Source organism: Alligator mississippiensis, chromosome 1, assembly GCF_030867095.1.
Source record: "Alligator mississippiensis isolate rAllMis1 chromosome 1, rAllMis1, whole genome shotgun sequence".
Lineage (NCBI taxonomy): Eukaryota > Metazoa > Chordata > Crocodylia > Alligatoridae > Alligator > Alligator mississippiensis.
In genome coordinates this window covers 172,970,568-172,998,358 of record NC_081824.1, presented here as the reverse complement: position 1 = coordinate 172,998,358, position 27,791 = coordinate 172,970,568, and the positions used below count along the sequence as shown (strand labels likewise).

Here is a 27,791-nt window from a genome sequence, read left to right as displayed (position 1 = left end):
ACTGGAAAAAAAATATTAAGACCATGTTAATAGCAGCAAAGAAAGAAATGCCTTATTTGCACTTTGTGTAATTCAGATGCAAAAGGGAAAGGATTTGCTTTGACATTTTTCTTTATAGACATTTGAATGAAGTTTAAAAGTCATGAACCCAGGGTAAACACATACTTGGGCAGAGTGGAGCATTTCCAAAAATAAAAGGGAAGAAAAGACTAAGTGTGAATCAACTGGAAAAGTTATCATCAGATTTTGATTCAGGAACAATTTTAGTTGCTTGGACTTTTTTTTTTTTTTTTTTTAAATGGTGTGGATTTGTCAACTGGAATCCAGTTTGCATTCGGGACAAACATAGATGAAAAAGATAATATTAAAGTAATAGCAAAACAGTATTTAAAGACAAAAAAAGGTCTAAAATTGAAACCAAAGCTGGAATGGCACCAATGCACCTTAATACAAAAATATGACTACATTTCCCTCTAGTGTAGCATACTATAGTGTCTGAGGCCATTGTCAAAAATACCACAGTATTCTTTTCTTTAAATGAGGATCAAAAAGACTGTTCTGAGATGCACCAAGGGCACTAACAAGGGATGGCTTCATGCCAGCGGGAAAGGGTTATGGGCAGGTTAGTTTATGGTTGAATAAGCCAAATTGCTTTTCAGTTGTTGGTAATGCAGCCATAAATATTATGTTCCTAACTGAGAGTTGGCAGACAAAGATAGCCTTGGCTTTGGATTTAGGGGCCCAAAGAAAGCAAGAGATTGGAAAGCCTGGGGTGGAAGCTTCAATGTTTGCATCTTGATGTCACATGTTAATGCAAAACCACTGCATCAGAATGGTATCTTGCTAGCCACATTGCTGCAACCAGGTGCAGATGTCGAATCAAGCTACTTGGGCAATGATTCCATGGTGCCAAATGGAGCACCATTTCAGCACCTTGCCAGTAACTTCCTGCTTATTTCCTGTGTTTGTTCTGAGACTAAGCAGCAGTGGTTTGATCCCATACGTTTGGGACACATTTGGTTTTCCTGAGTACATTACAAGCGTAACAGAAAGCTGGAGGAGTAAAGGGATTAGGAGTACAGCTTCCGTTCATCTGAATCTCATTCAGCGGAGGCAGACAAATTGCAGGTGACTCGCTTTCCAAGTAAAGGAGGGGGGGAAAAAGACCTTTTAATAAATGACTGCTTTTAAAGTATGTTGTTAGCATTATAATCTTCAGCTTTGACCATTTCTGTAACTCAGGCAGCTTGGTTAACATGTTTGGGAAAAAAGACACAAAGCAAAACACAGCTAATTCGGTGGCACTGCTCAATATTCTGTAGTTGCCCAGAGTTTTTCCATGGATGGATGGAAGAAATAAAGATAGAAAGAAACATGGCGATGAACAGGAAGTTCAAGAACTTTACAGAAGCCAGTTGTTACTCCAATCAAACTGGAGCACCACCTGCTGAAATAAGCAGTCTCCAAGAACAAAATTCTATTATCCTTTATGTGCCCTGCCTGGCACATTCCCCAGCTATGGAAGGAGCCTTTGTGGCACTTACTCACAGTTTGGAATTTTGTTATTGCCTTTGGTGTGGATATACAAGCATATGTACTGCTCATGTACCTGCTTGACTATGCACTGGCCAAACAGGCATGCAGCTACATAGCTGTATACCTGAGCATAGAGTCTGGGGAACAAAACAAGAAAAGGACTTCCCCATATTTTAGCCCCAGTAGCTGAATAGATTAGTTCACCCAAAAGGATTTGAACTTGTACCTCTTTTACTTTGATTAATCAAGACTACTCCGTGTTCTAATTATAACTCTCCAGCATTGCCTCAACATCACGTTTATTAAGCCGCCCCCAAGTTTCAAAATTAATGTTTCAAAATTCATCGAATGACCTTTAGTCAGATTGCCTCTGCAGCCATTTTGAAGCATGGTGCGGCTTAATACATGTGACAATGAGGCGTCTTAATTAGAGCAAATCTCCAGGAATCACTCTAATTAAAACACACCCCACTCCGAGCATGTGTATAGGCAGCCAATGGTTATAATACTGTGCTAGGAAGCCATGCAAGACATGCAAGTTTTTTTCTGACTATAATTTTGTGCTTTTCGTATCCACAATGGGCACAACTGTGTACCTGCTCAGTCAGTGCATAGTCTATAGCATACATGCACATTGCAGAGGCAATAGAATGATACATAGCATGTAAGTGCCAAAAAGGCTACTTACATGGCCAGACATCTGCCATTTAGGCACGCAAAGGGTAAGAGAATTCTGCCCCAAGAGCTATGTGTTAATATTAAATATGAAGGCAGCAGCAAGTTGTATTCTTGTCAACATTCCCCCACCTGAGCCTCATGAGTTTGTAGGGAGTATCAAACATTCAGTGAGATATACACCCTCTGCTAGTCTTCACATAGGTGCTACCTCTAGTCATCCTACCATGTCCCAGCCTGATCCAGAATCTCCAGAAAAGCAGGGTCTGAGATGCTGAAGAAGAGCCCCCATACTTACCTGGTGTCTTTGATAAGCTGAGAACATTTTTTCAAAATCCTCCAGGTCCAAAACTTTGAAAGCCTTTAAGTCATCAATTTCATGCCAAATTGTGCCGTGGATCTTCTCCTGCAATCCAAAGAGAAACCCATATGTTCAGGAGATAAACCAGCATGAAAACTTACAGCTAAACACATCCAATTTCAGCTACACAGAGAAAGCTATCATATCTACTTGACATGTGATATCACATGTTGCTTCTGTCATTTTGGGATCATGCTTTGTTTCTGAAAAGCAAAGAGGAATTTGCAAATAAAGGGAGAAAATCTTATAAAATGATGGGCACGTCTTCTATCCTGGGCATTTTGCAATATGAGTTGCATCAATCGCTCTGGTTAAATACTGCATTCGCAGGCTACTGTTTATCATCTTGGGTATCACTCAGCCTCCCATGGGCATGTCTCCTCTCAAGGCTGGCCATTATTGTAGCAGATGAATGTGGTCATGCTGCAGCAAAAGTGGCTATCATAAGAAGGAAACAGGAGGGATGTGTGGAAAATCCCAGGCATTATCCCCTCCATCTGCAGCTTTCACAAGGCTCTGTCACAATTCCTAATTGGGTGTGGATTCTTATCCTGGATATGAATGAAGGTGACAAGGCTATTACTTCCACCTGACTGCTTCCAAACCTTTAAAGGCCAATTGTCTCCTTGTGAATGAACTTCCCTGTCTGCACTACAAAATTCCCAGACATCTCAAATAGACATGAACTATATCCCAATCTCTTACAAAACAGCACTGACAGTAGTGGGCACTATTCATAGCTGTGAAGGCAGCCAGATGTCTAACAGAGTTCCCCATGGTCTGGTGGGTGGTTAGTATGAAAGTGAGAGAAACATCAGCTTATCAGAACCAGGCAACACTCCCTCTCCCCTCCCTCTGCCTTCAATAACATGCCTTTCGGGATCACAGGAACAAGGAAGCTTTGACAACATTCGAGTTAATGCTTGGCAATCATTCTGAGCTGGGAGATGGGTTTTGCCATTCCTTGCAGTCTCAGCAAATGTGCCCCCAGTTGAATAGGCCACGGAGACTGAACAACCTTCTTATTCCCAGAGACTATCCATCCAAGTCTGGGTAGAGACATGGTGGCTGGGAGCAATCTACTCATTCAGCAGAAAAGATTTCATTCTTTAGGGCTGACAACACTGTGTCTTTCAATTGCACTAAATTCCTTTACTATACTAAAAGAGATGCTTATTCAAAAATAAAAATCTAGACAGAAAGAAGGAAGTGCTAAAAGAGAAAAAAAATCCTGTGAATGAAAGTGCAAAAGAATAACACTAGGGGGATCTCAGACAGAGTGAGGGACACCTAATGATGGCAATGAGACCCTTCCACAGATTCCAGCCCTGGCATACACCTATGCAGCGAGATGCATTAACACTTCTTTGTAAGTACTAATTAGGAACAGGCTCCACTTCCCATGCACAGTCATTAAAGGAATGAGAGAAATGTGTTCAGCCACAAGGGGCAGGGAAACAGGAAAAACACCTGATGGAGGATAAAAAAAGGTAGGAAAATAAAGAAGGTGAAGTGTTCCAGAGAAAATTCCTAGTAGGAAAGAAGATGCAAAGGAAAAGCAACACCCTCCCTTCTCTCAGGCAGCTTATGAATGCTTAAGTCAAGAGTGGGAGGAGAGCTATGCCAGTGAGAGTCACTACAGCCTTGTAAAGCTCTCGCACGAGAGCAGCACTCACAAATCTAGCAAGCTCGCCACCAACACTTTTTCATTTTTTTTCCTGCATCCACTCTGGTCCTCCTTTCCAAGAAGGGTGGCTGTGCCTTAAGGAAACGATCCTTCGGGCACAAAGCAAGACGATCCCCGAGCGAGGCAAAAGAGGGAAAGGGGCCAGGAGGCTTCCCTGGCTGACCAGAGAAATCCAGGGCAGCCTAAGGGCCAAAAGGGGAGCACATAAAAAGTGGAAACAGGGAGAGATCACCAAAGATGAATATACCTCCTCTGCTTGTGCTTGTAGGGAGGCACTTAGGTGGGCCAAAGCTACCATGGAGCTGAGGATGGCAACCCAAGTAAAAGACAACAAGAAATTGTTTTTTAGATATATAGGGAGTAAAAGGAAGGCCCAGGGAGGAATAGGACCCCTGCTAAATGGGCAGAAACAATTGGTGATGGACAGGGGGGACAAGGCTGAACTCCTCAACGAGTTCTTTGCCTCAGTGTTCCTAAGTGAGGGACACGACAAGTCTCTCACTGGGGTTGTAGAGAGGCAGCAGCAAGGCGCCAGACTTCCATGCGTAGACCCTGAAATGGTGCAGAGTCACTTGGAAGAACTGGATGCCTTTAAGTCAGCAGGCCCGGATGAGCTCCATCCAAGGGTGCTGAAGGCACTGGCCGACGACATTGCAGAGCCACTGGTGGGAATATTTGAAAGCTCGTGGCACACGGGCCAAGTCCCGGAGGACTGGAAAAGGGCCAACGTGGTCCCCATTTTCAAAAAGGGGAGGAAGGAGAACCCGGGCAACTATAGACCTGTCAGTCTCACCTCCATCCTTGGCAAAGTCTTTGAAAAAATTATCAAGACTCACATTTGTGAGAGCCCGGCAGGACAAATTATGCTGAGGGGAAATCAGCACGGGTTCGTGGCAGGCAGATCGTGCCTGACCAGTCTAGTTTCTTTTTATGACCAGGTTACAAAATGCCTGGACACAGGAGGAGGGGTGGATGTCATATACTTAGACTTCAGGAAGGCCTTCGATATGGTATCCCACCCCATACTGGTGAACAAGTTAAGAGGCTGTGACTTGGATGACTACACAGTCCGGTGGGTGGCGAATTGGCTGGAGGGTCGCACCCAGAGAGTCGTGGTGGATGGGTTGGTTTCGACCTGGAAGGGTGTGGGCAGTAGGGTCCCGCAGGGCTTGGTCCTTGGACCGATACTCTTTAATGTCTTCATCAGTGACTTGGACGAGGGAGTGAAGTGTACTCTGTCCAAGTTTGCAGATGACACAAAGCTATGGGGAGAGGTGGACACGCCGGAGGGCAGGGAACAGCTGCAAGCAGATCTGGACAGGTTGGACAAGTGGGCAGAAAACAACAGAATGCAGTTCAACAAGGAGAAATGCAAAGTGCTGCACCTAGGGAGGAAGAATGTCCAGCACACCTACAGCCTAGGGAATGACCTGCTGAGTAGCACGGAAGTGGAAAGGGATCTTGGAGTCCTAGTGGACTCCAAGATGAACATGAGTCGGCAGTGTGACGAAGCCATCAAAAAAGCCAACGGCACTTTATCATGCATCAGCAGATGCATGACGAATAGGTCCAAGGAGGTGATACTTCCCCTCTATCGGGCGCTGGTCAGACCGCAGTTGGAGTACTGCGTGCAATTCTGGGTGCCGCAATTCAAGAGGGATGCGGATAACCTGGAGAGGGTCCAGAGAAGGGCCACTTGTATGGTTAAGGGCCTGTAGACCAAGCCCTACAAGGCGAGACTAGAGAAACTGGATCTTTTCAGCCTCCGCAAGAGAAGGTTGAGAGGCGACCTTGTGGCTGCCTATAAGTTCATCACGGGGGCACAGAAGGGAATTGGTGAGGATTTATTCACCAAGGCGCCCCTGGGGGTTACAAGAAATAATGGCCACAAGCTGGCAGAGAGCAGATTTAGATTGGACATTAGGAAGAACTTCTTCACAGTTCGAGTGGCTAAGGTCTGGAACGGGCTCCCAAGGGAGGTGGTGCTCTCCCCTACCCTGGGGGTCTTCAAGAGGAGGTTAGATGAGCATCTAGCTGGGGTCATCTAGACCCAGCACTCTTTCCTGCTTATGCAGGGGGTCGGACTCGATGATCTATTGAGGTCCCTTCCGACCCTAACATCTATGAATCTATGAACACTGGAAAGTTGCCGTTATATTGTCACAATATTTAGATTTCCTCGTGACTAAAGGAGAGCCAACCAATTTAAGAGAAATTACAACTAGCCCAAACCTTTTGGTAACAGAATACAGTTTAATTTCATTCTGTCCCATCCCTGAACTCTACTTTCATTCTTAACCAAAAGCACACAGACTGTGTGTGTTTTCATGAGACAGTGTGCCTAATTTGGCAGTTTCCAAAAGTTCTAGACCAGCATCCATATTTCTGGATAATTCTCTGAGCCATACTGCCTTTTCTGGTTATCCCTTTGCTAACTGGGACCCAAGGGTGTGCTTTTTTATAGGGTGGGTAGAGACATCCATGAGAAACTCTGGACCTTACTGCAACTCTGGACCTTACTGCATTAATAATCCCTGAGGGTGCCCGGACCAAAGTTACAGCTATTTGCACAGACTCTGTTGATCTAGATACCAGGCTGGAAATCTATAGCAAGAACAAAGTCTGTGTGACTAGGACCTGTGAGAATGTATTATAAACTAGGCTCACCAGAATTCAGATCTGCCTGGAAATAAGAACTGCAAAGAGAATACAATAATCACTTTCCCCAGTCCTCCCTCAGGGAACACTACTACTTTAAAATCCAAATAAGATTCCTTCCAAGATGCAGGATGAGTATGGTCTTATTTAAAGTTCCTTTGTTGCATATTACATAAACCTAAAAAAACAGTTCACAAACCAGGACTAGTCTCAGTGGCGAGTGCAAAAGACCTTTCTTCCCAGCTAGCCTAGCTTAAATGTTGAAAAAGCATACCAGGTAATACAGCTGAAGAAAGACACTGGACAGAGAGGTGGGTGTATACAAATAGTTTTTCATTACAGTGCGCACGCGTGTACACACACAGATGCTGCCCCTTCTTTTCTTGTTATGAGCTCTGCCCTTGAAAAGTTGCACATTGCTGCCAGACAATTTCCTCTGCTGCGCTCTTGCTGCTCAGTTATGGATTAACTGGCTGATAGTTTCTTGTCATCGGCCAGAGAGACTGAGCATTTTAAGAGAAACAGACTCACATAGTGTGCTTGGTATGATAAATGATTCCCTTAGCTCCATAAAAATATTTATGGTCCCCAACTAACAATTTAAAAATAAAATAAATTCTTTTACTTGTTCTTTCTCCCCCTTCCCCCGAAGAAAGATCACTTCATCTATTACGTGCATTTCCCTCCTTCACTAATTCTTTTTTTTTCTTTTGGTTGCAAGCCTGCTGATCTATGTGGTTTCCCTATTTTGCACAAGTCTTGGCCCATTTTGAGAAGTCAACCTCATGAACTACATTTCCCAGTGTCCCCAAGTGATTAGCTAAGAAATGAGGGGGAAGTGCTAGTTTGAGAAACACTGTGATTAGCTGGGAATTTGCACTACTGAGATAGGGCCTTTTAACGTGCGACATTTATAACCCAGCGGCATGTACTTCATTCCGCACTTGCATGCTTGAAATGAAGCACAGCCTGCTGGAACAACTGTAGGGTTTTAAGTACAGCAAAGCTAGGGGGTGGCATGGAGTGGGAAGTCATACTGCCTTGTCCTCCTCCATATCTGCCCAGCTGTTTCCATTTGTCTTGTTAGACTAATAACTGTACCCTCAAGTCATCAAACACCATCAGACATCAGTATAACATCGCAGCATGAGTGAGCAATGACATCATTTTGGGGGCCCTCTACAGCTATCCTGCAAGTCAAGAGAAACGCATGAAAATCAGGAGTGTCCTATTAATTTTGTAAAAGGCAATCCCTAGACAAGCATAAAATACTCACAATGGAAAAAGGGAAATTGCTTGAAACTGGAGTTCATTCCACTATGAGCTTGAAAATGGGGTAGAAAAATGTGTTCATTTCCAGGGTAAATAAACCTATCTTGGGCCCATTTCAAGGAAAAAAACTGGCTTCATATTTCTATTTTTTGACACTTTTTCAACTTGACAGCAGCCATTTTATCTCTTTTCATGGTAAAGCACTACCCAAGATCACTGTGAGCATTGAGATTCTATGGAAAACTTTCCGTCAATGTTGGAAAGCTCATGTCTACCCTACATTACTATGTAGGGGCCATCACTGTTTGCTGGGGTACTGAGGCTAGTTTAAGGAGCTCTTTACTAAAGAAAGCCCTAGCATCTTTAATGCTTTTTCCTGTGGGAAAGCAGAATCTTCACTTCCAACTTCAGTGGCAGTTCATCAATAATATTCCTATGGGACAGAGCTCTCTAAGAGACTTCTGCTTTACCCATCAAAACAGGAGATCCAATAATCCAATTCTATGAATAACTTGTGAAAAAACTACTGGCTTCTTTTCCTTGGGCTAAATCAAAGTTTTTCTACAATGACAAACAATACTGAAGTTATCTTATTTCTCCAGTTTCCACCAGCAAAGGCAACTGTTCACAATGGAAGTGACAGGTTCCATATTTGCATGAATTATTTGCCATTTTCACAAAAGGAAACAATTACACAGTCCTGAAATAAATTCAATCTCAAGGTGAACTTTTATTTTGTTAAAATGTGGGGGATTTTTTTCTTTGACTATGTAGATGCTATGGTAGACATGGAAAAACCAGTGAGAGAATCTCAGAACAATCTCAGCAATCAGGAGTTGACTACAGTCTATTTTAGTTCACCTGTATACTGACTACCAAACGTTGAAGAACTCTATTATGTGCAGTCACCAAAAACAATAATCACAGACGAAGGCAAGTCAAGGTTGACTCAGGTTACTCAGATAGCTTCAAATGAATATTCTAACTTAGTAGGGGCCAACCTTTTTGACAAATTAGCTCTACACCCTCCCTGAATGCCATTCCAATCACCTTCCCCTGCCCGATCTTCCACTCCGCTTTTTGCCCTATCTGCTGCTGTACTGCTTGCTCCTCCCTGGTGTGCTGTGTGCCATACAGAGGCTGCCCATGTTATTTGTGGGTGGCATGCTGCAGGATGATCATCCCTATGCCAACTTATTATACTGATAGAGAGCTAACTAAAATCTGATCTACATCTGGACCCAAACTTCCAGAATGACTGGATCTGGTCTGTCATTAAAATGAACAACAAGTCTCTGGTTCCAGTATGCCTTTGAGCCTTGTGTAAAATCCAGGGTGAATAATTTGTAAGGACCAGCAACCTCCAGGAACAAAGAAGAAAAACTTTCTAGGAATCACAATGGCTATGTTGCAATGCTCTGCCTTTTTAGAAAGCACTAGCAATGAATATACAGTACTGTATGGCATCTTTGACAACTAGCCATCAACTCAGAACAAAGCTAACAGACTGTCAATCTCTGGGGAAATTAGTATGTGGCTGGTAGTTTCCTTGTTAGAAGGCATGTCTGCCAACTAAGCTCCTCTTGACTTCCCTTTCCCAGTGCCCCTGGGAATTGTGGAATACAATTTATTATTGCCACGTGCTTAGACAGTAAGAGTTAGAAACATCTGAGCATTCTCATAATACACAATAGGATGGTTCTATCCCACCACAGCTACTGGTAACACAAGTGAGAGGTGCTGACTCAAGTATCCAATCCCCTCTATTTATATAAGGAACAGGTATGTCACAGGCACTGCAAACTTTCCTCTACCCCTCTGCCCCACCTATAACAACACCACTTGACTCTTTTGTATCCATCTTTCCTCAACTTTAAAAGAGTTGCGACCCCACAATATAACAGGGCTCTGTTAGCGTTTGCTAGGCACCTGGATACTATGGGAAACAAGTGCTATAGAAATGCTGATAAATAAATAAAATGAAAAACTGATCCATTATGCTGTATCAGTGGTCTGACTTGTGACCTTTCATTGTGAAGGCAAGATTAAAACCCGTGGGCTGTCACCCACAGGAGTGAGCAAAGTGCCCAGTAAGGAACTAGTGAATGAGTTCTGCCTTACTGCAATCAGAGCCGACTGATACTGAGACAAAAGGTGCCGCAAAAAGCAGGTCCAGCTACTCCCCACTGACTGCAGCACCACTTCTGGAATCTATAGACACCTTGCTAGGTCAAAATATTAATATTGGCAAAAGCTCTAATAGGAAAATCCTTTCCCTTAGACCCTCAAAAGTATTTTGCATTCCCCAGAATAGCAACTTTCACCCACCTCACAACTGAGGCCTTCAAATTTATTAGCACAGCTGCCTCCACTCTTAACCAGAGGGCAGGCTAAGCCTGTGGTTACGGTACACTAAACAGAAACACCTGTGATTCTCTCCCATTTTTTTTAAATATATCTATATTGTAATTATTGCTTTTCTTCAGAGCACTAAGTCCCATGTTCTGAAAAGGAAAATAAATCCATGCTCTTACATTCTCTCCCACACCCCCACGTGGCCCTGACAGACAAGCACAGACAGTACAGCAGCTATTTTACTTCGTTTTATTTTAAAGGAAAGGAGGGAGAGAGAGAATTCTTGCGGCATTCCGGAGGTCCCCGGACACTCATTCTGAATGCCTGAGTTGGGCCCCGGGTGAGCTTCAGTCTAAAAAAGAACGTGGGTTTCTAGGCAGCCATCCAAACTCAACACAGACACCTTTTTATCTGTGCAAAAAAAAAAAAAGAAAAAAGAAAAGAAAAGAAAAAGAAAAGACAGAAATAAGGGGAGAAAAAAAATCCAGGAGGAGGGAAGAAGCAGAGGGGTAGGGGAGGCTGAAGAGGTGGCAGAAAAGGAGTGAGCCATTGGAGAATTAATATGAATTCTCTTCCATTTCTTATTGCAGTGTCACTTAGGACTTCTTTTGCCCCATGGAAGAGTATAATGGCAAGAAGCTGAGGGTCCAACTGTGAGTGGGGCAGTTCTTTGGGTTTAGATGTGGCCATGAAAGGAATGAGTAATGAGAGTGATGGACCAATGCCCATTCCCAAGTTCTCCCTGGCAGAGTAAAGGAAGCTCATTTGAGAACTGGTTCTGCCTTATGTGCAGCCCACAAGGTGCTTTAGTTACAGATCATGGATTTAATGTCCAGTGACAAGTACCTGCAGGATGAGGCTCTCTGTGCTTTAGCCATGAAGACACATAGTTCTGATCTGAACCATTAAAACCTATTGTGCCTGTGTCTTCATAACAGAGACACCTGGAAATGATGCAGAAAAGTCTAGGTGGTGCTCTGTTCAATACAAAGGCTGTCCATCAAGGATGAGATACACTGCTGATATCTTTATGGCCTGCAGAAAATGCCTCCCTTCCAGCTGAAGAGAGGCATGAGGGCATCCACTTCTATCACCATGGACATTGCCTCTATTGCACTAGCCAATTCTGGTGAACACCTAACTAACACAGAGTATGTGCTGACAGGGTTCCCATATCTTACCTCATTCAGTTTGGCCCAGTTGAAGGATTTCAGGGGGTGCGAAGGCTGAGGGATAGATTTCTTCTTCAAGCTGGTCCCAGTACTGCTGAAGGTGGTTGTGGTAGGCAGAGGCATCCCCATGCTGAAGAAAGGTGGGGCTCCGGGTGGTGGAGGAGGTCCTCCTGGAGGTGGCGGTGGTGCAGGTGGAGGAGGACAAGTGGAGAATGGGAGAGGTGGTGGAAGGGGTGGCAAGCTCTCTGACATCATGGAGGAAGGCACAGCCAATGGGCCACCAGGAGGCGGTGGGGGTAGGGGTGAGAAGGAAATACTTCCCCCTTGCTGAAAAACAAAAAGCAGTACAGGTTTTTTGAAGATGCCCGCATTTGAAGCCATGATGCCACCTGACCATAGAAGAACCGCAGCCTCTATTTAAAAGGGAAAATTTCCACCCTACCCAATAGTTGAGGAGTGCTTGAGAATGGGATCATAAATATCTCAGAAACCAGAAAGTGAGTAAAAGAACCATACATATTGTTTAAGAAAATGAACAGGCTCATGCTTTTTCTTAAGCCAAGCCATGAATTTTAAGGGTTTGATTCATGAATTTTGAATGTTAAGGTCTGAAATGTCAACTGCTAACTCCCCCCACCCACAACGGTCTGAAAACAAAGTGGGGAACAAAGCACCTATTTGTAGTGACTTAGCTCTTAAGGGATGTGCCTCAAGTCCCTGAGGTTGAGGCATGTTGGGAGTGGAGAAAAAATATGGCATCAGGGAGGAAGGACAGGCTGGAAATGTGATGCTTAACAATGTATCAAGGCAGCTACAGCCCTTCCCAAGGCTCCACAAGGAGCATGCCTCTTCCCAATATTCCCTATACCTATAAGTGTCAGCATTTCCATTCTCCCATTTGCCCCTGGCAAGAGGAGCACCATCATCACTCAACCACATTTCATTTGGCATTTTCAGTACAAATGATGGTTATCTCCTGTGCTGGATGAAATGGGGGAGGTGCATCTCTCTCTCTCAATTTTAGTGCATGGTTAAATGAAGACAGAGGTTGAAAAGAGAGGAAGGAACATGGATGTTGACCTGGGTAACACCTACCAGAGAAAGTACTTTATCCCTACTGCAGGCCTATCTCTTCAATTTTTAAGCTTTTTTTGTTTGCAGCTCTCATTTTAAATGCCCTTTGTACAGTAAACATACCCCTGTTTCACATTATTTGCTTCTGTGTTTTAAAGGGGGAGAGGAAAAGTCCCAATTTCGTACCGAGAACTCACTGAGTTGAACTACCAGGTCATTCATCTGATCCCGGGTCTGGCGCAGCTCCAAGGATTCCTTCTGCAGCTTGTCTTTCATCTTGTTCAATGTCTTCATCATTTCATCTTTCTCCTGGGTTTTTGTCTCACATTCCCGCTCCTTCTTCTCCAGCCTGATCATCAGCTCTGTGTGTTCTAGAGAAAGCAGTGCAGGGAGAATGCAGAAGCATGACTGATGCAATAAAGCCTATGAATGGCCTCCAAAGAGGTGAAAGTTAAACAGCGATAAATGTCTATAAGTACCTGAAACCTATTAGTTATGTTTGGGAGTTATCACTAAGAGCAATGGGATGGAATTAGGGAAAGGAAAAATGTAGGCCAAAAGTGTGGAAGCATTTCTCAAACTTCTCTCATGAGTAGTGATGGAAGCCCCATTACACAAGTCATTTCAATGAATCTGGCTGAGAACTGGGAAAATTTAAACTCCAGGAAACAATCAAGCATTGGTCCCCAGGAGGGACAAACCAGATGACCCAGCACATGTTTTCCAATTCTACTGTCTGTCATTCTGAAATTATATTGTATCCTCCCTCTCACCTCCAAACCCAGGGAGTGCACTTACCTTTTCGGAACTTCTCTGCCTGATCCCGCCACTGTTTCACTTCATTCTCATTCACCAGCCTGAAAGGTGAGACCAGATCATTCATGATCCAAACTGAGCTAAGAAACTGTTATAAGCAACTACTCGCAAGTTAAAATGATTAGCAAATGATGTCACATATGTAATGTAGTATTTCTGCACAAGATCAGATCACTTGTCAGTTTAGTTCAATACTCATCTTCCCACTATAGTTAATATCTGATGCTACAGAAAGTGATCCCGCTATTATTCAAAGCTATACAAGAGGATGCCAAGGCCACGGAGCCTTTCTAATTTATTGTCTGGTGATGGATATCTTGAGCTATACAATCTACTTGCTGTCATCATGATATTCAGAGCTAGAATTACTACTACTGCTGGTCACAAATTATTGTCCTGCCCTGTTTAAAGATTCAGTTCCCATTCTTCTACTGTCCTTTTGCAATTGGGTTTCTCTTTCTGGTAGGGAGACAGGGAGTGGCTACATTTTTGAGAGCCAATCAGTGTTGTCAGACAACATTTCTCTGTCCTACTGGCTTAGATGTTTCCCTCCTAGTGAAAAAATATGCAAGACAGAGATAGTTTAAATACACAGCTTGAGCAGTAGCCACAAAACAAGCAACACAGGGTTCTGGGGTAAAGAGTGTATGGAGAGGTCCCATACTGGGAGTAAAAGAAAGTAGTCAGTTAGAGTGTGCTTTTCAGATTAACTAATTCTGGCTCTCAGTCATTAGAGAAAGTACTGTTAGATATGTAATAGGATCGGATCTGTTTCTACAGGATAGTTTTTTTTTCTATCCATCACAAAACACTTCACAGTGACTTCACCCAAGACCTAATGAACCAAAAATTGTCCCCAGCAGCCATCCAGGTGTGCAGTACAATCAAACTGCTTATAATTGGAAGATGCAGGGATGTGCATGGTATGTTGGACAGAGAGAGCCAACTAGAGAACTGGCTTATAGGATGACCTATCTATCACAGACTGGCCATAACACAAGAAGCCTTCTGTGAGTGAGGGTTCATCAACATTTTCACAGAAGAGATGGGACAAGAAAACTTTAGTTAAAATTTCATGACAAGAAAATTAACAGGTGACAATAAAATATAAATGAGACATATGCTCTTCAGAGTAGGGACATGATATTTGACTTGTTAAGCACCACTTGCAACCTGTATAAAATAAATGAATGATCCTTATTAAACACTGTGCTTACATCTTGATAATGTTCTTGACATTGAAGTTTTCCAAAGGAGCTGTATCCGGATCTTCCCCTCTGTCATCCTGGAGAACAATCTGTTGTAGTATTCTGTCTAACAGCTGCCATTGCTGGAAATTTCCCCCATTCCGCTTATCTTCAGGGAGAGAAACCAAACACAAAAGTGCTTTTATTCCCATGTGAAAGTGTTTGTAACTGGCTCATCCCCAACCAATGAGCCAATACCCCTTCCTGTTTTGTACCCATCTTAACAAAATCAATGGAATTGTCAACACCTTACAACTAGTCAACTATAGAACATTGCCTTTCACCTTATATAGTTGCTTACATGAACTGTTCAAATGCCTTTCAAACCAAAATAGTATGAAACGTGCACACAGATACCTGCAGCTAATCTGCACACTCAAACAAGGCACATCCTTCTGCAGATCAAGGTAAGTGCATGCATACATTGCCCTATAGAAGTAGCTCCAAAAGTCCAGGTCCTGACTTTGAGACTTGCTGGGGCTTGGCATTTGATTTTGGTGCCAAGATCCCACAGTGATCAGGAATTTAGCAAATACTCATGTTTGTCATCTGCATAGTGAATTATCTGCATTCAGTAAAACTCGATTGGCTATATGAGTGTTTCCAAAGTATAAAAGGAGACTTACCCACTAGGTATCTATTAGGGCAGGATCTCTTTAGGGCACAACTATGTACTGTGTAGGCACAGCAGCGGGAAATGTGCTGTGCTTTAGCCTATTAGATTTCAAATGTAACCCTTTCAAGCTATTTTTAGTAAGCACTTCAGTAAATGTTTGCACTGTGACTCTCCTAACAATATTCCCATCACAATTTATCCCTCCTTCTCTAGCACATTCTGGGGTCTCCCTGAACATCCAAAGTTCATGTGTTGCTTTGAACAATGCTAAAGAGCTCAGTATGTGACAGTGGATTGGGTCTGTGGGTGACTACTTAACATCCAACAGTTGCCCCTTACTGTATTGTGTCCCTTTGGAAAGGCATGGCATAGAGTTATTATTCCTGAGGTTCCCTGCCCTGGCTCACTGCTCAAGGATGACTGAAACACTACAATCAATCCTTAGCAGTCCAACAGCTCCACATTCCTAAAAGGTGCTCATATAGTTGAGCAAGGGGTCTGTAGTGGCCTTTTCTGGCCACCACCTTTTTGAAGCATCAGCCATTATTATATTTATGATTTAATCAAATAATTATTGATACCATCCCTCACTGAAAAGAAACTGCTAATGGGACTTTCCAGTTAGAGTTTGAGAGCCCTTTACTCACACGCTGCCGTGAGCACAAAGGCCAAACGCACACGTGTTGTGGAATTTCTCATCAACAGTGAAGCTTTTATTTGATTTGTTTAATTCCTTGTTTCATTTTGTTAAAATTCAAAATGGCGCCTACTCTGGGGAGTTCCCAGACCCAGAGGACAAAAGTTCTTTCTTTCTCCCCTAAGCCATCTAATTTAAAACTAAAAAAAGCTCTGTTTGTGACCAGCTGGAAGGCCCCCAGATAGTTAATTTTGTTTGCAAGGGCAGAGAGGTCAAGCCTGCACTTGATGTATTAAAACCTTGCGAAATCCACTGGATGGGATCAATATTAAAAGCCAGCTCATTTCAACCACACGCACATCTGAATGAAAGCCAAAGAGACAACTTGTCCTTTCTTTTCGTGGTCTGTCATCTCTCACCTCTACCAAAGCTCCTGTTCACCTCCTCCCTTGCCCACTGCTCTGGGAAAGCACTGATGTACTCACAAGGCATCTGCAAGCAATGCTGGAGGATTGATAACAAATAGGGGTAGGCATCTGTGTGCTTCAATCTCTTCTTGATCAGCTCAAACATCTGAGTGGCACTTTTGGTATCAATATGGACCTGAAGTGAAGAAAGGCAGCAAAACAGTGGGTGAGAGGGAAAAGAAAAATAGTGAAAGACTAAATTAAACCATAAGTTAAAAGTTAATTGGTAGAGATGGAAAAAACCTAAAGAATTGAGCAGCCTCTCACAATGGTCCAGAACATAGACTACAGTGGGAGTTAGGATCCAGGCAGGGAGACACATGGGCATTTGGCCTCAGCACTGCCAGACCTCAGTCTAGTGACCACAAACAGAGCATTCTCAAAGGCTGATCATAGTGCACTGAAGAAAGTCATGGCCCAGACCTTACTCCAATTATTTCTTTCTGTTACTACACTGTGTGCCTTCACACTACCCAATGATTCCAAAAATACATGGGAATTTCAGAGAGGGAGTATTAAGGTGAGAACCTTAATAAGGTTATCCTGGGGTTTCTGATTTTTAAAAAAATAAATCAATAATAATCAGAAATGGCCCTGAGCCACATCCAGAGCTGAGTTCTGTTTGCATCCAGGATTCTGTTTTGGGCCTGGCATTAATAAGAACATAGTTCTCATCCATCTGCCCTGTTCTTTTCTTGAACTCCCAGCAAAATGTAAGGAAATAAAAGCCTTTGTCCAAAACCTTTGGCAGGAGCTATGCCAGTGGTTAATGTTTTCATTGTTCACATGTCATGGTCCCTACCCCCTAAATGAAAAACCGTGATCACAAGAGCATCCAACACCCCTTCAGCCGCCAAGGCCACTCCTTGCTCACAGCATGGGAAAGTCGTAGGCTCTTGCATTCGGCAACCAAAGTAGATATTCAGCTTCTGGCAACTCCAGCTCCCCTGTGGAAAACTTACCATATCAAACCGCTTGGCAAGTTCCAGGTCATCTTCATTTCTGACCATCTCAAAAAAATCTAAGTGCCTAAGAGAAAGGAAAACAAATCCAACCAATGTTCATGTTCACCAACTCTCACTTAGACTGAAAATGCAATCAGGGGAGAAAAGGAACTGTTTTTTAACAAAGGACTTGCATAATGACTGGACTGATGAAGCAATAGCCCAGCCCCCTGAGATACAGGATTGTCCTTGAAATATTTATTCAGGATATTTCATAGGGATTAATTGACCATCTGGGAGAAAGTGGATGGGCCAAGTTGCATATGGTCTTTAATCTGCATTTAAATCCACAGATTGAAGTGCTTGCTGCTTCTATAGCCTAAAAATGGGGGGGAGAGGGAAGTCATGTGATATGCGGTATCATAACTGATCTAATATCACTTGCTGCAGATGGATTTCTTAGAAATGTCCTTTCCTTGGCACGTTAGCCAGATTGCCAAAACAATCTGTTAATATCCTGTTTCATTTTTAACATGTACCAGAGAAAATGTTAAGGTTCCTAGGGTACGTCTGTAACCCGGGGGTGGGCAAAATACAGTTCACAGGCTAGATCTGGACTGCCAAGGGATTCCATCCAGCCCACAGTGAGTCCCCTGGCCCTGGATCTCATAACCAGCAATGGAGCAGGGTGAATCTAAGGTCCTTAGATTCACCCTGCTCCATTGCTGCTTGCAAAATACAGAAACTCCTCTACCTTCCTACTGAAGTTTCCTGAGTTTGAGCAGGATACAGGGATACAGAAATGTCACTGTGCCAATGGGCCAAAAACTCATTTATGTAGAAGAGTGCAAATGCAGAGCAAGAGCACTGAATTCCCCTCTTTGACCAGCTTTAGAGCAGAAGAACAGGACATAATCTGGCCCAGTAGTGCTACTGCTTAAATTTGTGTATAAAAAGAGAAACCTAGCAACATACTTCCATATGCCAAGTCAGGCTCTAAACAGATGTCGCCAAATGAAGCAAAACAGCTGTGCCAGGATGTGGTTCAGCAAATAGCAAAACCTGGGCAGGCACACATGTGGTTTCACGGGCCTGATCCTGCACACACAGGCCATCGGCCCAAGGTGGCTGGATTTCACAGGCAGCTCAGGGCTGTTTGCACTCTCCAATTTAAAGCAAAACAGACATCTACAATAAAACAAAGGCAAAAATTAATGCTACCTTTTGTCACGGTCACAAATTTGGGCATTTGTGGCATGACAAAGGGCATGGTCATTTGTTTGCTTTCACTCTGTGTCACCATGAAATGTTATGGAGGCACAAAGGAGACGTCTTTTTGCAGTCACAGAGACATAAGACTCATTTACTTGCCTTTAGGAAAGGCAACTGGAGCTAAATTTGTACTTCTCTAAAGTGTCAAGCATGTCTGTATTTTGATCCTGGTGTGGAAATCTCACCTCACGCTGTTGCCCACCCATATCAACAAAAGAAGGAAACCCTAAGTTTGATGGGATGCCAAAAGAAGGAAAACTTAAGTGTGATATGTCTCAGAAAGCAGATATAAAGATTAGGAGACTGATCCTGCAATCTTTCAATCTATGTAATCCCAGTAGAAATTACTGCCCTTCTCCAAACCATCCACAGTGGCCTGTAAACTGTAGGTAGAAGTGGGGTTCAGTGTGGGGAGGGAGGAGGAGAGGGGGGAACAGCACAGTTTCAAAGTTATTCTCTTTATGGAACTTATGTGGGCTGCAAGAGAGGATTTGCTTCACAGCCACCTGCTCCCATTATCACCCTCCCTCCATACCTCCTGAGTTGTCCTGTACAGCTTCACTTTATTAAACAGATGAATTTCCATGGGCTCCCCATTGTTGTGTAGAACTTAATAAGTCCTTCATGTGCCTTAGTCAAATTGCCCAGTTTTGTTATTCTAAATATTTAAATCCATTAGCTGTCTCAGTGGTTATGGCAAGCTATAGAATTGGCAGATAACTTAATTTTGGTCACTGCATCAGCATTTCAAAACAAGAACTCTGGCCCTGTGAACTAGATCTTGACTTAGTGAAGCTATTGAACTTTGGCCATGTACTTTTCTTCTGTCAGCTGTTGTACTATTGCTGTTTGCTTTTTTAAATTAAAAAAGACAAAAAATTAGAAGAATTTTTGGACTCTGCTCATTACCTCCACTTTACAAAGACATAATTCAGGAAATCCTCATACAGTCCACTTTCCATTTCATATAAAAAACCCCCTATGTTGCCTTGATAGCCAGTATACCAATTTCTAGGATGGTGTACCCCTTTTTGTCAATTTTTGAGAAAAGGGTTGTCTTCAGATTTATATCAAATTCAGATGGAAAAAGTTCTAGAGCAGCTACTGGTGTTCCATACTTCAGGAATTATTCTCCAAAAACATGCCTCACCTGTCTAATGTTGCATTTTCATGTCCTCTTAGCTTGTCAATAACAGGTTGAATTCCCAGCATTAGAAACTCATATCGTAGGTGTAGCCGGAATTCCAAGTTGTCCTTAAAAGAGGGAAAAGACACATTAGACACCAAAAAACTAGATTAAGACACATACAATTAAAATTTGTTTCCCATTTTTAATATAGCCTATCTTGAATTTTGAAGTTCACAGGTAGGTTCATATTCCCTCTCTCTACTCAGAAGCTCTCTCAACAATCTAGCTCCCTCTACTCATAAAAAAGTTCAGATTAGGTCCTCTGCCATATTAAGATAACTATATACCTTGCTGTTTCCCTTCAAACACTTCCCATATAGCTATGAGCCATTCCACATATCTGTCCAGAAAGACAGCATTTCAGACACCTACCACTGTTCTACAAATTGCCCAACAGAGGACAGAGAAAAAGCAAAACAATTAGTAGTTATCCTAAGAGCTAAAAGCAGGCCACTTCTAGCCACGGTCATCAATGAAAAAGAATTTAGAGACTTCTTCCATGTTCCTATGTATGTACATCATAAACTCATCAGAAATTCTGGCACATTTGGTAGTCCCTGCTGTAAAAATGAGCTGCAGATAAAAGACTCAGGTGCACTGGTAGAGAAAGTTGACCAGGATTTTTTTTCCAATATGTTTTGCCATCAGTGGCTGCCTTGAAGTGAGAACTGTTCACAAAACAGGATCACCATTTCAGCTTTTTTTTTTAAAAGGAAAAAAAAGGTTTTAAACAGTCAAAACACCCCATTTTGATATGTAAGTCAAATATTTACATTTACAACCATAAATCTGGGTGGGGAAGGGGGTTGAGTTGAAATGACTTTCCATTTTGAGAGTTTAATACATTCAGACTAAAACAGTGTTTTAAAATCTTAAAAGGCCATAATCCAAACAAAATATTTCACAATTACTGAAACAAAATGTTTTTACCAATTTTTTTATTAATAATTTTTTTTCCCCTGACTTTTTGAGTTTTTCTCCCAGCTTGAGATAGGAAAAGTATTCCTCATCTTACAGCTTTTAATCAGAGAGTCAAACTGTTTCATAATCAACTCTGCTGGCAGAGATGCCTGGGAGCAAGAGAACTAAGTTAGCACAAGACAATGCAGATCAGGAGTGAGATGCACTGAGAGACTTGTGTGGGGTAAGAGGGCAAGTTAATGTTGGCAAGGTACAGGAGGACTGCCCAAATATGAGGGAGGGTAGAGATTGGATTGGCAGTTTCTGCTGCATCTGAAGGGCTTGTGGGATGATGTCAGGATTGATATAAAATAGAAGATGTTGAAGACCATGGTTAGAAGGTCAAACTAACCCAAGGGGTTATACCACAATACAAGACAGTTCAATAGTAGAGGAAGATTTGCACTTCAGTCTAACTGCCATTTCCAAGATAAAATTATTCCATAGGAAATGTTCCATTTTAGTTGTAATATCCAGGACAGCGACTCACCTCACCAGCACCTGCATTCAGAACAGCATTGATAAAGGACATGATGGCTGTTTTTAGATTCACTTCATCCCGATATCGCCCCATGCTTCGGTCTAGCTCATTCAGCAATGTCTGAAACAAAGGTGAGGTATGAGAAGCTAATGAAATCTATGGCTTTCCAATGTACATCTTTCAGAGTGCATACTTCTCTTCTAGGGGTAGAAATTATAGCTGTGTTGGTCTAAGGTTCATTCCATCCAGAAAGAGCACACACCAACTGCAGATGCTTCCTCAACCTGACGATGAGTTTTTATACCGGAAAGGTTGCAAAGAAGAATTTTTCCAACTATTTGCATTGGTCTAATAAAAGATATCAGATTTACCCAAAGAACCTTGTCTACTTCTCTTCTATGCTCCTTGGGACAGTTATCTTGCCTTTCTGTATGAATTGCATTTTTAGTCATTCAGAAGAAAAAACCAACAAACAGCAGGTCTAAAATGCCCAGCTGAGCCTAATGAACAATCCTTGTTTCACTATCCAGAGTAAAGCAAATATTGCCATTCCCTTCAAGTGCCTGCCATTATGATCCAATAGAGCATCAGTAAAAAAAAAAAAAAAAAAAAAAATCTTTCCATAGCCCAGATATGGCAGTTGTATTAGCTTAATTCTCTGCATGTAAAATATCTCAGCTTATTTATACCAATGGAATTCAAATAATCCTCTCTTCTTTTCTCACACCCTAGCTTCAGAATCTGCCAGTACCACTGGGGACAGAAAACTCCAAAACAGAACCCGCCATCCAGGGAAAAGATCCTGCTAAAACGCATTATTGCTCCTATACTTTGGAATAGGTCTTGTTTCTACTTGCTCCTTAGATAGCAATTAGTTCCCATAAAGCAGAATCATGCTCAATACTCAACAAGTTTCTTTGAGGTATTTGTACTCAAGAGAAAGATTGTCTGTGGTGCATTCAATTCCAAACTCTGTAGAACTTAAATGTGAGCTGCAAAGCCGATGTGGAAATAGAGATAAACCAGGATTTCAGTACTGACATCCTCTCACTAACCAAGCTATGCGGGAACGTTTGGAACAGAAATAAAGTCAAGCTATTCCTTTTTATATCTTCCAGGTTCACTAGTGATATCCTCGAATGCACGTTACAACTATTATGAAGTACATTATTTATGTCACAAACTCATGCATTTTTGTGACATTGGAGGTGCTCTTAGAATAATCAAGAGATGAGGGGGAAAGGATTGAAAAAAACCATCATATATTTTGGTAGCAAATGCCTTCTACAGCCTAAGTAAGCTTAATTTCATTTGAATTTGTGCTCTAGGAGTTCACCTTTAAAGAATATAGTCATGAAAGTGACTCTCTAAGTTAGGCATCTGGGTATTAATTATGCATCCCCTCTCCCTGACTCCAGATCAGATCTACTCAGCTCTTAAGTTCAAAGAAAATTCCTTTCACCAGTATAGTTGCCAGTTCTGTTTGGGACCTGACAATTAATTTGGGTGGCTTTTGCCTCTCACATCAGCATCTGCAATACAGTCTCTGCAATCAAAACTCAGCTAATATTTGTACTGCTGATGCACTAGGTAGAGCTGAAGCCTGCTTACCCTGCCAAAACTGTTTTGCCCATGTAGGGAAAATAAAACTAAAACAACATGCAGTTTTCAAAGTCAGCAGATATGACTAAAATCTACGGTGCAAAGATGCTGAGTACAGAAGTTCATTTTTACTTAGTCACACTTCTGACTCTGGCTCTGAAAGCTTTTCATTCATAGCTAAATCCCTCACCATGACTGCGATCAGTTTAATAAGTCTTTTCTGGCTTCCTGTAGAAAATGTACAGCACTGTGGAAATATTATGCCATAAGAATCCTGAAGGGATCTCACCATGGCTTCATATGTGTCCTAAAAAAAATTTTATGCTTTATAATACACCTTTCTGGTCTGTCCTAGGATATCACTGGCAGCCCTCACTATAGCAGAGAATTGTGTTCTCCTCTATTCAGTTGTGATGTGTAGGGGTGCACGGGGGTGCACATGCACCCCGAGAGTGCTGGTGCATCTCCTGACAGCCAGCGTTTCCCACTTAGGAGATGGGTGAGGGAGCAGGCGGGAGTGCTGGTGCCCCCCATGAAAGCACCGGCCGGGGAGTGGGGGCACCAGGAAAAGCGCTGCTGGCACTTCCGGGTCAATGTGATCAGCTGCGGGGGGATCCCCCTGCTGGTCGCTGATTGGCCACTGGGATGGCAAGTGCACCCCCAACTCAGGAGGCACCAGTCGCCCATGCCTCTATTTTACTACAAGCTGGAGTCTCCAAACTCTTTCCATTGCCTACATCTGCTGTACTGCAAAATGGCCATTTTGGAGTAAGTCTGAGCTTTGTCTTCCGTACCAACTGAACATGCCACTGGTCCAGACTTATGATTCTCCACAAAATTCAAACAAGTTTTCCCATTGCCACATATACCCAATCCTGCTCCAACTTTGCCATAAGTGGTGGTATTTGAAGACTTAATCCCAACAAAACCAAACTACCTGATAGGGCAAGTGAGCAGAGAAGTAACAGCAGAAAGAGATTCTATTAATTCAGATCTTGTGTAGTTTTTAAACTGATGTGGACAGAGTTTCTCCACTCATTAAAACAGAAGCACCAGAATGAAAGGCTTCTTAGCTTTACACAAACCTGACCTCCGAGTCAGAATTTCATTTGTCCAAAATAAATAGCCATCAGTTATCCGGAAAAAAATAATCCTTTAAAAGACTGAGAGAGAATGTCTTTCAGTCATTTTACAGCGAATTTGTGAAAATATGCGTGAGTGACCGAATGCTTGGATTTACAGTCTGTCATTCCAGACCCACCAACCACTCATCTCAAAAGGATGTCAAGTTGTCAACTACTGTGTCCAATTCCTGTGAAAAACCAGGGAATGCAAAGCAAAGCTAAGCATCCTGGGATCATACATGGTAAGCTATGCAGAAGTACATCCTCACAAAATCACTTTGATCTAGAAAGGAAAGCTGTAATGTCACGCACCCCCTTAAAGGTTATAGTCTACACCCATATGCTGTGGCAGAACTCCAACACCACTAACCCTACCCAAGTGGCTGATGCTCATGTCTTTGCTTGAACATTTCCTGTGAAGCAGAGTTCACCACACCTCTTGGCAAGCCTGTTCTCTGGCCTAATTGATCATAGGGTTATAAAGGTTCTTCCTTCTATTTAAGCAAGCCTTTCCTCCCTTGATCTCATTATTCCTCATCACTGACATCCAATAAGGTTTCATTTAGTGAGCAGCAAATCTCAAAAGAGTTTGGATGAACCCTGATCCTGAGGGGAGGAAGCAAATCAAATGGGAAAACAAGGTTTTAATGTCCTTCATTTTAGCTGCTTAATTGTAATCCCAGATCGCTCAAGTCTTTTTCTACAGGGCCTGCTCTTCACTGGTTGTATTTAATACAAACCAAGCAACGGGTTTCAGAAAGGCATGCCAGCAGAAAAGGCAGAGCTTAGAAAAGGCAGCACTTAGAAATGAGACTAAGCTGCCTATAATTCCTTTACCTTAAGTCTCATGGGGTGCCTATACATCTGCAGTGAGGCTGCTCTGACATGCTGTAATTACAGTGTGTCAGAGCAAACTTAATTAACTGAGTTTGCTGCAGCATGGTAATGACCACACTCCGGCACCACACGTTCAACAAGCTTTAGTTAAAAGTGCCCCCAGCTGCCATTTTTCACCACAGGGACACTGATACACATGACACTCTAGGCGCTTAAATTGGAGCAGCTCTCAGAGCCATGCTAATTAAAGCACTCCTTCCCCCCTCCCACAGCACGTGTATAAATGCCCAAGGTTCCTAGTAGCCCTGACCATGAAAGCCAGCTACTGCCTACGTCCATGACATCCTCAATAATGTTCTTAGGTAGTTAGGGAAAATGCTTCTTATCAGCCAATGAGGCACACTGTCAAGAACCATGGCAGCAAGAAAGCTAATTAATCCCCAGCTGGTCCTGATTCTCTGAGTGGACCTGGCTGCCATAGCCTAACTACCCCTAATTACCCCAGTTGTCTGCATGGGCATGGCTGCCTGCTTATAAGTAGCAGTTTTTCAGTGCCCAGCAGGCTACTCACCAGAAGAGAACCATGAAGAACAAATAAGCCATGAAAATCGAAGTCCTCTCCCTTTCACTAACTAGTTCTCAGAGCTCAGGAGTGAAGCATATTAGTGACGTGGCAAGTCACAGTTTGCACATCTGTGACTTTCTTCTGTTCCTACTTACAGCTATTGATCCAACATTTCTCACTTGCACAAAATCCCATTCCAAAAAAAACAGAATAAAACCAAATGTGTATGTTGATGTCTTGGGTCTGATTTAAGTTACTTTTCACCTTTACAAGACACCCCAATACAATTAAGCTCAGAGGCCATGTTTCAGGGAAACCCCATCTTCCCTTTCAGTGACCAGTTTCTAATTCCAGGACTGAAAGTCTGAAATCCTCTTCCTCTTTGGTTTACATGCTGACTGCCTAGATAGGCTGTTATCTCATTGCTATCACCACAAGCTGCATCTAAAGAAAGATAGAGCAGGGCCTTTAGAGGGGTTCCAGACATTTTGTCTCCCAAGAGGCCAATCCACAATTTCTTCTACAGCCATAAAGAACAATGAAGCCAGAGGAATTTCTTTCTGCTCTACACTCTCAGAATATACTTCTCCCGTTCCCCCTGAGTGGTTGCTTTTGATTAATTTTCACTACTTAAAAAGAATTTTAATAACTTCATTCTGTTGATGCCAGACCTCCATTTGTGGGAGTCCTGAGGTGGTTTTACAGGCTGAGAGATAATTTCCAAGGGGGTGGAGATTAGGTGTGGCTGATTAAAATTGGCCTAAAGCTGCAAGCGCTAAACTCTTTAGTGGCATCTGCACACCAAGAGCTGCTAGCTATTGCTTCAGTGACAGGAGATATGTACCACCAAAGCTGTCCTTAGAAACTAAAGGGTATCTGAATTATTTACAAAATCAAGTTATAAAGGTGCAGATCAAAGAACAGTGTGAAGAGATGCTTAGAAAGGATGTGGTCACTGGATTTAATTACATAGAATCATAGAGAAATAGGGCTGGAAGGGCTTTGAAAGGTCATTTGTCCAATACCATGCCCAAAGCTGGATCATCCTTACCCAAATCATCCCATACAAAGCCACCGTCTAACCTCTTAGCAAAACTACGCAGTTAACCCTGACCCAACACGAGACATAACACCCTAATGTGCTACAAGTAAGGCAAGGGGAACACAGCAGCCAATGTCCTGCTACTGCAAAGATTGTTAAAATATGCTCAAGAGATCACAGGTACAGGTTCCCTGCTACAGGGGAAGATGAAAAACTCCACAGTTCATACAAATCTGACCATGGGGTAAAACTCCTTTCCTGATCCCAAATATAGTGATTGGTCTGACCCTGAGCAGAGAGGCAAGACCTTCTAGCCAGGAACCTCCAGACTTAAGTCCCAGCAGGAGCATGGTGGAATCTGCTTTATTGTACCCTCTTTTCAGATGTACACTGTAAAACCTGGCTTGTTCAATGCCTCCTGGACTCAGCCACATGCATTTAGTGAAAGCTCCACATGAACCTGCACTGTAGGTATCTGATGATCCTTCTGGGGCTGGCCAGGAAAGATCTACAAGACCACACTGAACTTAGCCCAGAGGTGGACAGCAATAGAGTTTCACCCCTGAGAAGGGACAGAAGAAGAAGCTTTACAATATGTACATTCTTAATAGGGAACTTCACAACATGGATTCACTTCTTTCCTTGTCTTTCTGTGCATAAGCCCACACTTGCATCATTAGAACTCGAGACACCACCAATGACCAACTGAGTGGAAGTCAGGAAAGGAAAGGGGTTTTTCAGCATCTATCATTCTTCAAAATGAAGAGAACTGTTTTCAACCTGATGGAGAGTGCTCGGGGGGGGGAAAATCACATTCCAACTTCTAGATGCAGATTTTAGAAAAAGAAACAAATTAGGAATATGCCCCTGATGCCAATCACATGGGTTTGTTTTTTTTTAAAGATGAAGCAAACATTTATCATTCATTTTTTTCTAAGCAAAAACATCTGAAAAAGTTAACTACTGGTACATTCCTTCCATTCACGAGTGAGACGGTAAGTAAGCTCCCCTGGGCTCACAAGAGCTTCTGCAAATCATTAGATGCAACTTCACAATGGCCCAGCTATATTAGAAGATCTATCTTATAATAGACCGGCCCAGCACTGACACCTCATCCTGGTTATTTACTCAATTATAGACCCGAAAAAGATGCACATAAGGAGGCACTTGAGTCAATATGGCAACCCTACACCATATGGGTT

The 27,791-nt window shown here is 42.6% G+C and overlaps 1 protein-coding gene across 6 annotated transcripts in view; it reads right to left on the bottom strand.

Annotated features, from left to right (window-relative positions):
* Positions 1 to 27,791, bottom strand: part of DAAM2 (dishevelled associated activator of morphogenesis 2) — a 308,724-nt gene that overhangs the window by 58,424 nt on the left and 222,509 nt on the right. For all 6 annotated transcript variants that reach the window (XM_019483066.2, XM_019483067.2, XM_014598043.3 and 3 more), the window contains 9 exons: positions 21,429 to 21,539; positions 19,940 to 20,043; positions 17,536 to 17,602; positions 16,592 to 16,709; positions 14,824 to 14,962; positions 13,589 to 13,647; positions 12,977 to 13,161; positions 11,726 to 12,043; positions 2,510 to 2,617 (listed from right to left, as the gene is read on the bottom strand). In XM_019483066.2, the coding sequence (XP_019338611.1) occupies positions 2,510 to 2,617; positions 11,726 to 12,043; positions 12,977 to 13,161; positions 13,589 to 13,647; positions 14,824 to 14,962; positions 16,592 to 16,709; positions 17,536 to 17,602; positions 19,940 to 20,043; positions 21,429 to 21,539 (1,209 nt within the window). The remainder of the gene's footprint in view (positions 1 to 2,509; positions 2,618 to 11,725; positions 12,044 to 12,976; positions 13,162 to 13,588; positions 13,648 to 14,823; positions 14,963 to 16,591; positions 16,710 to 17,535; positions 17,603 to 19,939; positions 20,044 to 21,428; positions 21,540 to 27,791) is intronic.